The sequence below is a fragment of the Rhinatrema bivittatum genome, chromosome 17, assembly GCF_901001135.1.
Source record: "Rhinatrema bivittatum chromosome 17, aRhiBiv1.1, whole genome shotgun sequence".
NCBI classification, from domain to species: Eukaryota; Metazoa; Chordata; class Amphibia; order Gymnophiona; family Rhinatrematidae; genus Rhinatrema; species Rhinatrema bivittatum.
Genome location: NC_042631.1, coordinates 14811999 through 14826186, shown reverse-complemented (window position 1 = coordinate 14826186; position 14188 = coordinate 14811999). Strand labels below are relative to the sequence as shown.

The window sequence follows — 14188 nt, the reverse complement described above, 5'->3', positions numbered from 1 at the left end:
TGAACTAGTTTATACAAAATTGTTATTCCTCCCTAGAAAATGTAAACCATGTCTCACAGTCTTGGCATTATGAGTTCTATTACATTGTGGCAATACAGTAACTAATTTAACCACATGAAATCATTCACCTTTGATACAGTACACACATAGCAACCAGAGTTTTGTGATACAATGTTACATGTTATAGTCGTAGATAAACAACAAATAATATTTCTCTTGAAAATAATGTTGCAAACACCCTATGTCTATGAGAAAATGCATAAGAACATAAGAACATGCCATCCTGGGTCAGACCAAGGGTCTCCATCAAGCCCAGCATCCTGTTTCCAACAGTGGCCAAACCAGGCCAAAGGAACCTGGCAAGTAGCCAAAAACTACGAGACTAGATGCCTATTGATGAATCACAGAGTTAACAAACACCTTGTTGCTGCACTCAATACTATTTATTAATGGTGTACTAACAAAGAATCCTTTTAAAGGAGATGTTCCTGTAGGGTCTGATGTTATAAGGTCTCGACAAGATCCTTGTTTTGCCAACCTGGCTTCCTCAGGGGAGAACCCTGATGAGTTGGACACCCAAGAATGCTTATCATGCTCCACTCATGCCACAGCTGGGGGAGCTGCAGTTAGAACTAAGTCTGAAAAAGCCCCTTAAGCTTGATAAACCAGTTAAAATTAAATATGGCGTTTAACAGGTGTACGCTTCATGCTTGCAAAGAGAGCGGCACCATCCTTAAGGGGGGAATTGCTCAAACTATGAATGGCTTTGTGAGGGAGAACTTGTGCCAACAACTGTGGTATAGGAATTTCAAAAGCAAGAGAAACAGTGCTGTAGCTTCTTGTGCTATTTCAATCCCGCACTTAATGGGTCAATCTTCGTTAATGATTTGAATGTGTGTATGCAGACGCCTTCCTCCTGCAACTGCCTGACTCCCTGGGAACAAACGTGGGCTAAATACAAAGATAAATTGCTTGAGAAAAAAACCCCACCAAAACAAACCCCAACAGATGGGAGAGGAGCACTAATGATAAATGTATAAAAAGATCATTGAAAAACCTTTATTAATTACTAACTTAATTAAAAACAACAAACTCCAAATAATACACACCAAAATTGTTTAATATACATACAGACAAAACTTACACAGACAAGAAATAGTGAGTCAAGAGCAAAAAAGATTTTTTGACATTTATTGGAAAACACTTAAATATATAGATCAATAATACTACCAGCTCTAACCATTAAATACAATGTGCTAGTAAAGACTACGAACCTGGATAAATACAATGTTGCTGTTTGCAGAATGAAAGAGAACAATGTTGCTATTTGAAAAGTGACACAATTGTTTCTTAACTAGCAACAAAGTATACAAGTGTGTAGACCAGACAAGAGACACAATTAACTAGACATCCATGCCAAGGTGCTCAATCACTCAATTACCTCAAGTGCACATAGGCACACAATTCACAAAACATATTCCAAATGATAACAGACGCTGTATTGGCAAGCTTCAAAATCCCCCAAAATGTTTTAACCTAAAGACTAGCAAAACAGTTCATGTGCTGACATTATCAAGTTCTCATATGGCTAACTAAAGGTCAATAAAAAATGGTTCTTAAAGATAACTGGCTAGCTTCAAAGACAACTCCACCAAATGTTGGTCTACCAGCTGATCCTGGCCTTTAAAATCCTAACAGTGTTTGATTTTGTAATTTACTTGGAAGAATTTTGAAATTGGATGTATGCTTTGATATTTTCTGTTGATCAAAATCTTTGTTGAAAAAGGAAAGTATATGTTTTCATCGACAGTGCCTAATTTACCAGGTTATGTATTTCATTTCTTAGGTTTTGCAAAATAATGTGAGCATTCCCATTGAGTCACAACTTTCGGGACCCTTAGACCCACGTTTAGTGCCTGCAGTGCCTCTAGGGGAGACTAAACAGTTGACAGTAGCATTGGTGAGGAAACTGGAAGAGAAACATGCAACGTGCTCAGCTCAACGGTAAGCCACCCTCATAGCTCAATGACATTACGCATTTCCTTTCAGTTTCATGGGAGACTGATGTCTTTAATATTCCTGAACTATCTCAGAAACTCTGGCTTGCAAGTAAACCTACATTTTTGGGCCAAAAGAAATGAAAATATTGTTTATGAATTTTGCAGAAATGTTGCTGTTTGTGTCTCAGTGTGAGCTGGTGCTCAAATAGACCCTTACTCTGACCTAACCTCTTATCCCATTCATTCTCTGGTGCCATACTCACAGATACAGTCTGAATATTCATATACCCCATGCAAGCTCCGAAAACATTTTGGATCTGAATGAGTTCAAAGTCTAAACATTATTCATGACTACCAATTAGCCCAACTTCTTACTATTCAGTTTGGAAAAATGATTTGTTTGCCCATCCCTCTCTTCCTTTCTGTAATATATTTTTGCCCACATATAATATTTTGCAAATGTACTTTAGGATCTGTGGAGTCTATGTACTAAACCATACTAAAAACAGTCATAGTATTTTAAATACTGGCGGTACATAAGTGTATTAAACACATGAGATGTGGAATGTAGCAGCATTGCCATTGCCTTGTTATAACTCACTCTGCGGCTCATGTTTCTCTGTGGACAAGTAGGACAATAAATGTATTAGTGAGTAGTTGAACAGCTGAGGTTTGTACAAGTTGGAGGGATCTGATTATAGACTGAGAAAGACCAACATAAAGAGAGTTGCAATAATCAATATTGGTAAGAATAAGAGATTTGAAGGACAATTCTAAAGTCATCATGTTCAAGTAAGGCCTTAATGTACCTGAGAAGATGGATCTTGTAGTATGAAGCCTGAAGTACTGACTTAATATGTGTTTTAATGTTTAATTTGTGTCAAAGATATATCCGAGATTACAAACAGATAGTTTGTAATCTTGTGGGGTCCAACCAATTGAAGGAATGGAATATGGGGGCTATGGCTCAAAACGTTTGCTCATGCCTAATCTAAAAAGCCTCAACTTCAGCACTACAAAAGGCAGTACTTCTGTTAAAGGAGAAGATAGCCATATCCTTTTCAAGAACCATGTCCACAGCAACAGAAAGAACAGCCCAGACAGCATGTCAGAGAGAGAGAGAGTGCAAACCATATCCTTGGAGCTTTCTCAAACCAAATCAACCAGAATTGTTTACTACAACATAAAGCAGAATTCTCAGTTAGCCTTAGACAGTCTTCCAGTTGGGGGGGTGGGGGGGGGGGTGGGGGTGGAAGCTTCAACACTTCATTCCTGCTTGGGTTTTGATCATAACAGAACATTGCATATTAAAGATCATAGAGCAAGGGTACTTTTAAATTTCAAATTCCTCCCTCTAAACAATCTTCCAAGGAGGCACTTTCTAGCTGCAGATCAGCTCAAACTTCTGCATCAAGAACTATCAACCCAAATATCAAATATAGGAAACTAATCTAGGTTTCTACTCCAAGCATTTTCTAATTCCAAAAATAGATTTTTCATCCTATCCTGGACTTCAGCAACCTCATAAAGCATCTTTAAGATTAACTCTTTAAGTATCTTCCACCCATGAAAGAGGATCAATGATTAACTGTGTACTCTAGATCTCAAGGTTGTGTATACACATATTCCAATTCACACAATTGAAGGAAATTTCTCCATTTTACCATACAGAATGATCAATATCAAGTTCTCCCTTTCAGTCTCTCAGTGGCTCTAAGAATATTCATGAAATACCTTACAGTAGCCACTGCTCATCAAAGGCTCTGCCTAGATGGCTGACTCATATCAGGCTGAACCTTTCTTCAAACTAAGTCTTCCTCTCTTTACATAGAAACATAGAATTGACAGCAGAAAAAGACCAATCAGCCCATCCAGTCTGCCCAGCAAGCTCCCACACTTATTTTCCCATACTTATCTGTTTCACCGACTACCAAGTTCAGGACCCTTGTTGGTAACTGTTTGATTCAAATTTCCTGCCACCCCGTGCCATTGATGCAGACAGTAATGTTGGAGTTGCATCAAAAGTGAGCATAAAGCTTAATGGATGTGGGTAGTAACCACTGCATCAAGCAAGTTACCCTGATGCTTGTTTACCCAGACTGCACAGATCCATGCCATGTTGGATGTTGCTGAATGTAAATCCTCTTTTCCACATTTCTCCCTGCCGTTGAAGCAGAGAGCAATGCTAAATATGCATTTAAAGTGGAGTATCAAGCTTAATTGGTTTAGGATAGTAACTGCCACAATAAGCAAGCGACCCCCATGCTTATTTGTTTACCTAGACTGTGTAGTTCAGTCCTTGTTGGTTGTTGTCTGAATGCAAATCCTCTTTTCCACATCCCCCCCCTTTATATGAGGAGAATCCTTCAGTCCCCTGAATTCATAATGATAACTAAAGCCAGAGGAATGCTGGACTACATAGAGAGAGGAATAACCAGTAAGAAAAAGGAGTTATGTTGCTCTTGTTCAGGTCCTTGATGAGGCCTCACCTTGAGTCCTTTGATCAGTACTGGAGTCTATATCTCAAAATGGATAGAGACAGGATGGAGATGGTCCAAAGAAGGGTGACCAAAATGTTGTACACCCTGGAAGAGAGGAGGTGCAAGAGAGAGAGATATATTACAGACCTTCAGATACCTGAATGGTTTTAATGATGCATGAACCTTCTTTTGGAAAGGAAACCTTAGAACTAAGGGTCATGAAATGGAAGACTCTGAACCAACATAAGGAAATATTTTTTCATGGAGAGGGTGGTGGATGCTTGGAGTGCCCTTCCGGAAGAGAAGAGGATGAAAACAGTAAACAAATTGAAAAGGGCATGGGATATACACTGTGGATCCCTAAAGGCTTGTAGATGATAATGAAGAAAAGGGGCATGGGGGTAACCTGCACGGAGTAGCAATTAGTACTCTTAAAAGAAGGTATGGGGGATTACTATCCTTAACCAATTAGCCTTGATGCTTTTGACACAACTGCAACATTGATCTCTGCTTTGATGGGCGAGGGAGGAAGGGGATTTTGATTCTGAAGACAGCCAAAGCTTGGCTCCAACCTTTATGGTCTGGGGTACTGATATGCTGATATTAGGGATAAAGCACAGGACTACTTCTACGGCCAAGTCCGAAAGCAAAGCACATTCAAACAGCATTGTCTAAATTATCGGGAAGGCTGCTCACCATGTAAAAATGTTGCTAGCAGTAATTTTGTTATGGGTTAGACATTTGCTTTCTTTAACATAACTTTAATTTGTGTATGGAGCAGCATTTACTACCATAACAAACTTGCTGGGCAGACTGAATGGACCAGGAGAGGGACCTTGGAGTGATTGTGTCTAGTGATTTGAAGGTTGCAAAGCAATGTGACCAGGTGGTAGCTAAAGCCAGAAAGATGCTGGGCTGCATAGAGAGAGGAATAACCAGTTAATAAAAAGGAGGTAATAATGCCCTTGTGCGGATCCTTGGTGAGGCCTCACCTGGAGTACTGGGTTCAGTTCTGGAGACCGTATCTCAAAAAGGAGTGGCAGTTATTATCATAAGCAAATTGCTGGGTAGACTAGATGGACCATTTGGTCTTTTTCTGCCATCATTACTATGTTACTATGGCCTGGATTTTCTAAGGTCGCAGACTTTAGAAAATCCAGCAGTAACAGGGGGTGGGGGGCGGGCCTGCGAAGGCCGGCAGCCATCGCACCACTGCAGTGCGCTGGCTGCCGGCTTTCGCACTGAATAACTACACCATAAAAGGTGTAGTTATTCGACACGAAACCAGCGGCAATAAGGGTCCTTACCTTTTGCCACCAGAGATGTCACCGCAGCGTTGGCCCCGGTGCCATCACGACTTCTCCTCTTCCAGGGCCGACTCTGCCCCCATTTAGTGATCGCACGTGAAAAGGGACCTTTTGCGTGCATTCGCTTTTGAAAATGACCCCCTATGTTAGTTCACTCATGGAAGAAGGTATTTTATAAAGAATGAATATACTCTACTTATGAAAATACTTTTGCATGAACTTTTAAGCGCTACCAGTTCACCTACACCATCCAGCTCTTCATGACCCCACCCCCCTTCCAATTAGACCAGTCTTGCTACCCCCAAAAACTGCAGACCAAAAGCAAATTCAATTTCAGTTCCACACCTCAGGTATCAGGTGTAAAAGCATGCATACAAATTTGGTAATCTGTGCATATATACCACTTAGAAAATACTAACGTGTGCAAAGTTCCAAACCCCATGTCGGAACACCCCCTAAACCCCTAACATTTCTGTGTTACACTGCTGTTATGAGCATTCTTCCGGCTTTTGCAAAATGCTACTTTCTGGTGTAACTTCCAGTGTTCCTGCTGAAACCTTTAGATAAGTAACCCCATAATGCACAATATTTTATGTTTTGCAAATGACAATGAAAAATGTTTTCAAAATATGTACTAAGCTGAAGCATCTTTACCTGTGTTTGAAAAGTTAATTTTTGAGCATTAAAATGTGCAAAATCACCATGTTGCAAAAACCTCACCTCCTAGAGGCATAGTTAAGACTTTTCACAAAGTCCATGATTTCATGGGAACTTTTAGCACATGAAGATTTGTATCTCACACAAATGGGCCTTTATCATGAGAAAATGTGGTGTATGAAAGGCCCATTTCCACAGTCTGCAACATAGTTAACCATTAGGCCCATTGTGCGAGTTCACCTATTTTTTATAGTTAAATATTCAAGCTGATAAGTTTGTTTAGTGGAGGAATGTACGCAGCCACTTCTATTATTGCAGCAGTGATTGATACATCTGTCCCTAGGAAGCATTATATGAAATATCTTATTCAGCCACAACCAGAAGAAAATCAAGTTAATAATAATAGTTCCAAGTATCTGTGAGAAATGTGTCATAAACATAATCCACCTCAAAGAATTTAGCTGAGTTACAGTCAAATGGGTGCTAAATAGAATGGCAGTAATTAGCCTTGGCTGTAACATCACTATATTCAATGCCAATAGCAATATATCGGGAGGATAACATTCAAACAGCTGTGCGGCGCTGGCATAGCCACCTGTATGTGGCTGCACATACAGTACTATAGTATTTTATAACATGCTCATGTGATATTTACATGTTTTTTAAAATATGCGGATCTCTACCCCACAGCATAGACATGTGCGTAGGTTTGCCCTTCAAATACGTGCAATCCATTGAAATCACGCATATTAATGCATTGAACCTGAATTCCCCCACTTCACCCTACACAATAAACATGTTTAAAATCACTTACGCCAGATTATTAGCAGATGTAAAAATATGGAAATAAGTTGGAAAATGTACGCATGTAAGTGTCTTTTAAAATAGCTGGGCCCACCTGGGAACGCCCCTAGATCGCCCCTTTTTATATGAGCATTCATGTGCGTGCAAAAGTGAAAATATGCATGCATTTTGGACATATAAAATACAGAATATGCGGGTAGAGACTACTTGTACATGTATATGATCATTTTTACGTGCATAACATTTTGAAAATTCACCTTAAAGCGTCTGGTTCTCTAATCTTTTTTCCCAATAGACACAGAATGAGAGAAAAGCCTAAGGAAAATCAGGTTGTGAGTTTTGTTTCTAAACTATGACCCTACCTAATTTACTGTGGCTTTTGACTAACATTTTAGCACTGTATCTTCTTTTCAAACTGGGTATTGTTTGCAATGTGGAATGTAAGCTACTGTTCATGTGTATAATTTGTAATATGAAGATCATTTTCGGGCTTCGTTCTTGAGAGAAATAGTGCCCTCATGTTTTCTGTATTCAGTGTAACCTCAAATAATTGTAAATTAGTTTTCTTAAGTAGCAATCACAGTTTAATGCTTTTGTTAAAACAAAATCTGTGCAAATTAGAATGTATTGCATAATTTTGTGGTCTTCAATCTGTAAAGAACTCAGTAAATACTTCTCTGCTTAACAGGTAACGGGGATTGTGGAGGATTTTTAGATTGGTATTTTTAGTTAGTAAGGATACGGTCCTTTGTGTTAGACCAGTAATGTTCAATAATAAGTTATCCTCAAAATATCAATAAGCTGATGTGTGCTTGATGGAAGTTAAATGTCCCTAAATCCTATGAATTGATCTGTAGGAGCTGTTTTCCGCATGAGTGACGTCTTCGCCCAGGCATACATGCGTGGAACAGTGGAGGTCAGAGTGATGAGGGAGGGGCGGTCTTTCCGGCACACATGCACTCTATTCCTGACAACGTCTTGCTTCGGCAGGGAGAAATGAAGCGTACACACCATGCTCAGTGGCATTTCTAAATGCAGCTCAGCTGGGGGGCCTCTGCTTATTGCATCAGTGGCACATACTGAGAAGAAAAGGAAATACATAATTTTGTCAAAGAAGTAGATCCCAATCTACCAATCTCCCCCTTCCCCTTCAAAATCATCACTACCATGCACTAATAGCGCTAATAGATAGAGATTTTATGCATATTTCAGTCACAGCAGTATTTCTAATGTGTGTGTGAAAGGGTCCTTAATTTATGTCTACCAACTGTGTGCTGCCCTTCTTTTGGGTAATGTCATCATCCTAATGGTGTTTCTATTGTACTCAAAGGTAGCAAATGAGGCTTATTGCAGGAAGGTAATTGATTTTCACTGAGTGAAAATGTAAATAGCCATAAGAAATCCTATGAAAGATAAGTCTAAAATTGCTAGCAAAAACGATTCATATACATGACTTGCTGGTCCTAGCATCTGAACGTGTTGCCTTTTTAAGTAGATCTTCAAAAATAAGCTTTTCAAATCATCTTATTTCAAATTGAAAGAAAGAAGAGAATTTGGCTTTTACTATTTGTTTTATGAAAACTATTGCCTCTTCTAGAAAGTGAGCCGATTTATAACGCTTTTTCTCAAATGGAAAACCTGTGAATGAAATTCCTATTAGAGATGGGTAAAGAGGGTCCTGCTTCCTTGGATTTGTGGATTTCATAAATTCAAACGCATGCGTTCTCTGGCATGAGAAGGATCATTAGTTCTGGTGACATTTACTCAGGATTCCAAGGTTTTAGAAGGCTATAGAAGCAGTACAACCTATTTGCCAAGTTGGGGGTCTCCGTTTCTCATGTAGTTGAACGTTGCACTGAAGATGCTCTTAAGCTCCTGGGGGAGTGGGGATCAGTAGAGACTGCTTTTCTGCAGTTGGGAATCTTAATGGAGCAATCAGAAATTGAACTTAAGGACAACCAGGCTGGATTCCTGTATACCTTTATATTATTGTGAATACCAAGGGAGGGGGCTTTGTTCAGAGGAAACCAAGAAGTCTCTCTCGCTTTCACATGAGTTTTCAGTTGAGAATCAGCTCCTTTTCTTCACTCTTCTTCCACAGATCGCAAGAAAAATGTTTCTTCTAAATCTTTAATATACAAACAATTCAGCCTTATTTTCTTTACTGTTATAGACATTCTACTTGCTTTTCCGATGCAAAATGAGCTCTCTAGGAAGTTAAGTTGTCCATGATATCAGTATCTTTAATTTTGAAATGGGAGCTCAGGTCACCTCTGGCACCGTCACCTTTGTCTCTTTCAATCACTTGCTCTCATTTCCATATAATTCCTAAGGCACAACTCCCTGACACCACCAGTACTATTCAAAATCGTGAGACTTGGGGTTTTTAACTTCCCGTCAGGACAATAATTCTGCAGTAGCTCTGTCGCCTTCTTATCACTCTCCTAACACATTAACCCCATTCCCCACCTCTCTCTTTCCCCTTCACACCACCACTGTAATCCATGAATTCTGTTCAGGCAACTTCATCTTTTGCTTTGACCTGCTTATTTTGTTCTGATCTGATGAGAAGAGTGTAACTCCCAAACGCTAGTTAAGAAAAGTATCCCCATAGTCATGTCTTTATTTGCATCTTTTCCTTTGGTATCCCGCAAATCAAATTCAAATTGATTAGTGTGGCTTACAGTAATCGTCGTCAAATTTTTTATCATATAATATTTTCGCTTATTAAACTTTTATTTCTGCACATTCTCATGGACAACCACCTGGCTTTACTCAAAATTTCCAGCAAATTCATAAATCTGGCCTTGGCCCTTCTGCACGGGAAGATAGGTGAATGCCGTGATATTAGAAAGGCCTCAGAGCTGGCGATGGTGGCAAAATTAGATATGCACTAAGAATCTGTGGGTTAAAGGGAAATAGGGTCATTCAGGTGTATTTTTGTTCATAATTGCATAGCACAGAAAGTACCATTCAGTTACGCAGTGTGAACTTGTGGACAGGACGTCGGATTTAGTCTGCTACCAGCACACCATTCCATTCCACGGCTCTCTTCACATAGCCAGCTTCATGACTATTTTAGTGAGGCCAGCTGCCATTTTTTGAAATGTGGTGTAACTTACCACCCCCATGCTGTTTTTGGGAAGTCCTTTCACAATAGCAATATCTACATTTTTCAGGTGTTCCAACAGGCGTTGGGCCATGGGTTAAGCCTTTCCTCCAAGTAGGCAGAGGCAGAATGCATGAATGGCAGCCTCATCAAGTGGTCTGGATGGCTTGAATTCAAATGCTTGCTTTAGTCACTGTCTCCAATAAGGAAAAGAGGTCATTGCTGGCGTCAGGTTCATAAAAATATATAAACACCTCTAGGAGATCCCTGCAGTGTCTTTTTATAATGTAGCAGTAGGTGGTCAAGAGAGAGAGAGAACCTGACTGCAAGATGCACTCGGTGAGAGCAAGAGACAACATATGTAGCCTCAGCAGAAAGGAGAGTGCTAAAGACCGCCCTCCACTTTCAGCCACTGAAATTACCAGCTCACCCACAGGAGCTTAACATGGCAGAGCAGCCTGTTTATCTGACCAAGGAATGTTTGAATGTGGACGCCAAAGTTTTTAAATGACAGCAAAAAAAAAAAAAAGAACAAAATACCCACCTAGTCCGCCTAACAGTGACCCGTCCACCATGGTGAAATGCGCACACCAATTCCCACATGAAACTGGACATCCACTCCCCCTTCCCCTACCTTCCAGCTCTCAAGTTGTACAGCTACCCTTTCTAGGCTATAACTGCTGCTCTGTGCAGGTTACCTCCCATGCCTGTGGCTTAGGAGTGTGACCACTGCTCCCTGCAGGTTATCCCCATGACTTTTGTTTAGGGTGGTAACTGCCGCTCTGTGCAGGTTACCTCACATGCCTGTGGCTTAGGAGTGTGACCACTGCTCCCTGCAGGTTATCCCCATGACTTTTGTTTAGGGTGGTAACTGCCGCTCTGTGCAGGTTACCTCAATGCTTTTTTTTTTTTTTTTAACCATCCTCTTGCCGCTAGGGGGATCCTTTGTGCTTATGCCTTGGCTTTTTGAATACCTTTACTATTTTTATCTCCACCACCTCCGGTGGGTGGAGGGCATTGCCGACATCCACCGCCCTTTCCATAAAAAAAAAATAAAATATTTTCTAATGCTGCTCCTGAGCCTACCTCTTTGAAGCTTCATATCGTGTCACCTGATTCCAGAACTTCCTTTCCACTGAAGAAGTTTGCGTCTTGTACATTTATTAATACCTTTCAGGGATTTAACTATCGCTGTCATATCCCCCCATCTCTCTTCTTACATAAGGAGAGGGATGGTAGGTAATGAAAATGCAATCATTATACCAATAGGGCAGGAAAGAGATCACTTGTTTTTGGTGTTTTGAGTTAATTTAATCAAAGCTAAAGACTTTAATTGAGATTTTTGTAAAGAATTGCAGCAGTGAGCTAGAAGGCTGCTATATCTTTAAGAGTCTTCTGTAGTTAACATTTACAAGGCTTACAAAGGCTGATAAAAGTCACTAAAATAAGTAAATAAGCAATAAAAAGCACATCAAAGCAGTTATGATGAGACAGCCAGATGGCAGAGAATTGCAGTTCTTGCTGTAATTTTATCAAAATTACTATTGTCATGGCATGTTAGTTTTCATAAGAATTTGTACAGTCACTGATCTTATACAGACAAATTAATTTCAGGTTCTCTCATGTGTAGTCACATAACAGCTATACTCGAGCACGCACAAAAGGAAATTAAATAATCATAGTCACATAAAGTTGAAAAGCAGCACTTCTTAAGTTTAGTATTCCATAACGTCTTGGGATCAGTGATCATTTCTGTTATTTTAGACTCAAATTGATCCACAACAGTGCTAGCATTATCTAGTTTCTTCTGCGTTTAATTTGTGTTCCAAAAAAAAAGCTGTGGTGTCATTTATTTGGGCAAGATCGTTTCATAAAATAAAAGAAATGTGGAAATTCTTATGGCTTCCATCCATTTATAAAGATCTGTCCTTTTCTTCTGTAGATTATTTAGTGTACTAATAAATCTGCTATCATGACGGGATTTCTTCTTATTAAAGATATTGTGTATCATATTATATTATAGCATAGGAAGGATGAGAGATTAAAATGTGAAATGTATTTTTTAAAAAAGGTTTTTAGTTAAATATGCTCCGCGGTGCTTGTTTTTTGTTCTGATTTCTTAAGCTTTGTTTTTATTGTATTGTGATGTATTATTTATGCTTATTTATTATTGTATGATGCTTAGAGCTATTTGCAAATCGGTGTCTAAATGATCCATTAGCTAAAGGGTTATTCCATTTTGTCCTTATTGGAAATATGGTGTGAAAAAAAAAATAGTCCTAATAGAATACTGCAGGAAAATTGTCATTTTATTTTCTTTATCTGCTGTACTTGGGCATAAATAATGCCTCCATTCTTTTATTGTTCCTTTTTTTTAACCTTTAACTGAAGTCTCTGGTGAGGATAAGACTATCTGGTTCCAGTTTCCATTCTTGGTATAACAAAATCTGCGCTGCTGTGTCAACTCTATTCCACTAAGAACTCATGAGATGAACTACATACTTAGCATAATTTCTTTTAAAAAAAATAAATAATAATAATAATGCTTAGTTTGTCTGACCTTGGTAAGCATCTAAGACCTCATTAATCCAGGCAAGAACAGCCAAATAAGTACACTTTGTATTTATGTCTGCTTGAACTGCTAGCACTGAGGTTTGGAAAGCAGCAATTGGAACATAAAGCAGCAGCCATGCCATGCTAGCTGCACTGCCTATTAAATAATGCAGGCCTACAATTTTTCCTGGAAACCTTTTCTCTTAATGGAGAGACAGTAAGGGAGAAGATATTCCGTCGAGGTCCTGACCCGAATCAGAGGTGGAAAATCTTGGAGGTGGGCAGGCATCACCCCATACTAATCTGTGTTGCATTCTCAAGGATGGTCACGAATGAAGGTCACTGGCTGTTCTTCCAAGCCTTAATCATGAGAATAAGAATAATTCCACTTATTAATTATCCTTCACAGATATCTCTGATACCTACCATAGCAAACAAGTAGCACATTTGTGGAACTGACTACTAAATTAAGAAGGCAGGACTGATCAGGTTTCCATACGTTTGACAGAATTGACTTGGCATAAATCTTCTGGTAGCTTTTTCAGCACCGAGGAGGCTCAGATGCTGTTGCAACCTGTAGTAGCTATTCTCAGAAGCGAGTCCCAGCTGTCTCTCATTGAAAAATGTTTGCTTCCAGTATTAGTCAGCCTGTCCCACCATCCTCATTGACTTTAAATTGTGTATTGCAACTAATTTGGAGATGGAAAAAAATGGAGGATTGTAATACATGCATGGCTAATTGGTGGACATTATGACCTTTTCTCAGTACTTAGAAAGCCATCATAGTATTAACTACAATCAATAACAAACAAAATAAGTGTTCATATTGGATAACTGTCTCCAAATGTTTTCTAATATTACTGCAGTTAGATCTGGTATATTGAAAAATTTGAGTTGTACTTCATCTCATCTGATACTAGTAGATACTTTTTTTATATGGAAGAAAAAATATATGTTGGCAAGAAAACATGTTTATAATAAATGAGAATAAATCCCACTCTGGGAAATTGCTATCAAGAAGAGAGGGACCTTTGAATTACTGTGGATCACACGTTGAAACCATCAGCACAGAGTGCAACAGCAGCCAAAAAAGCCAACCATATGTTAGGGATAATTTGGAAAGGCATCAAAGACAAATCTGATGACATCATGCCTCTGTATAATTATAGTTTTTAATTGCTTTAAGCTTTAAGGTGGGGAACAAATGTATTACCATACCTGGGGTACTGCATGTGGTCCTGGTCATCCCATCTCAAAAGGATGTGGGGCAGCTCAAGA

The 14188-nt window shown here is 39.2% G+C and overlaps 1 protein-coding gene across 3 annotated transcripts in view; it reads left to right on the top strand.

The window, feature by feature from the left end:
• The window catches only part of DCDC1 (doublecortin domain containing 1), a 351456-nt gene that overhangs the window by 254316 nt on the left and 82952 nt on the right, over positions 1 to 14188 (top strand). For all 3 annotated transcript variants that reach the window (XM_029583130.1, XM_029583129.1, XM_029583131.1), the window contains one exon: positions 1847 to 2004. In XM_029583130.1, coding sequence (XP_029438990.1) covers positions 1847 to 2004 — 158 coding nt within the window. The remainder of the gene's footprint in view (positions 1 to 1846; positions 2005 to 14188) is intronic.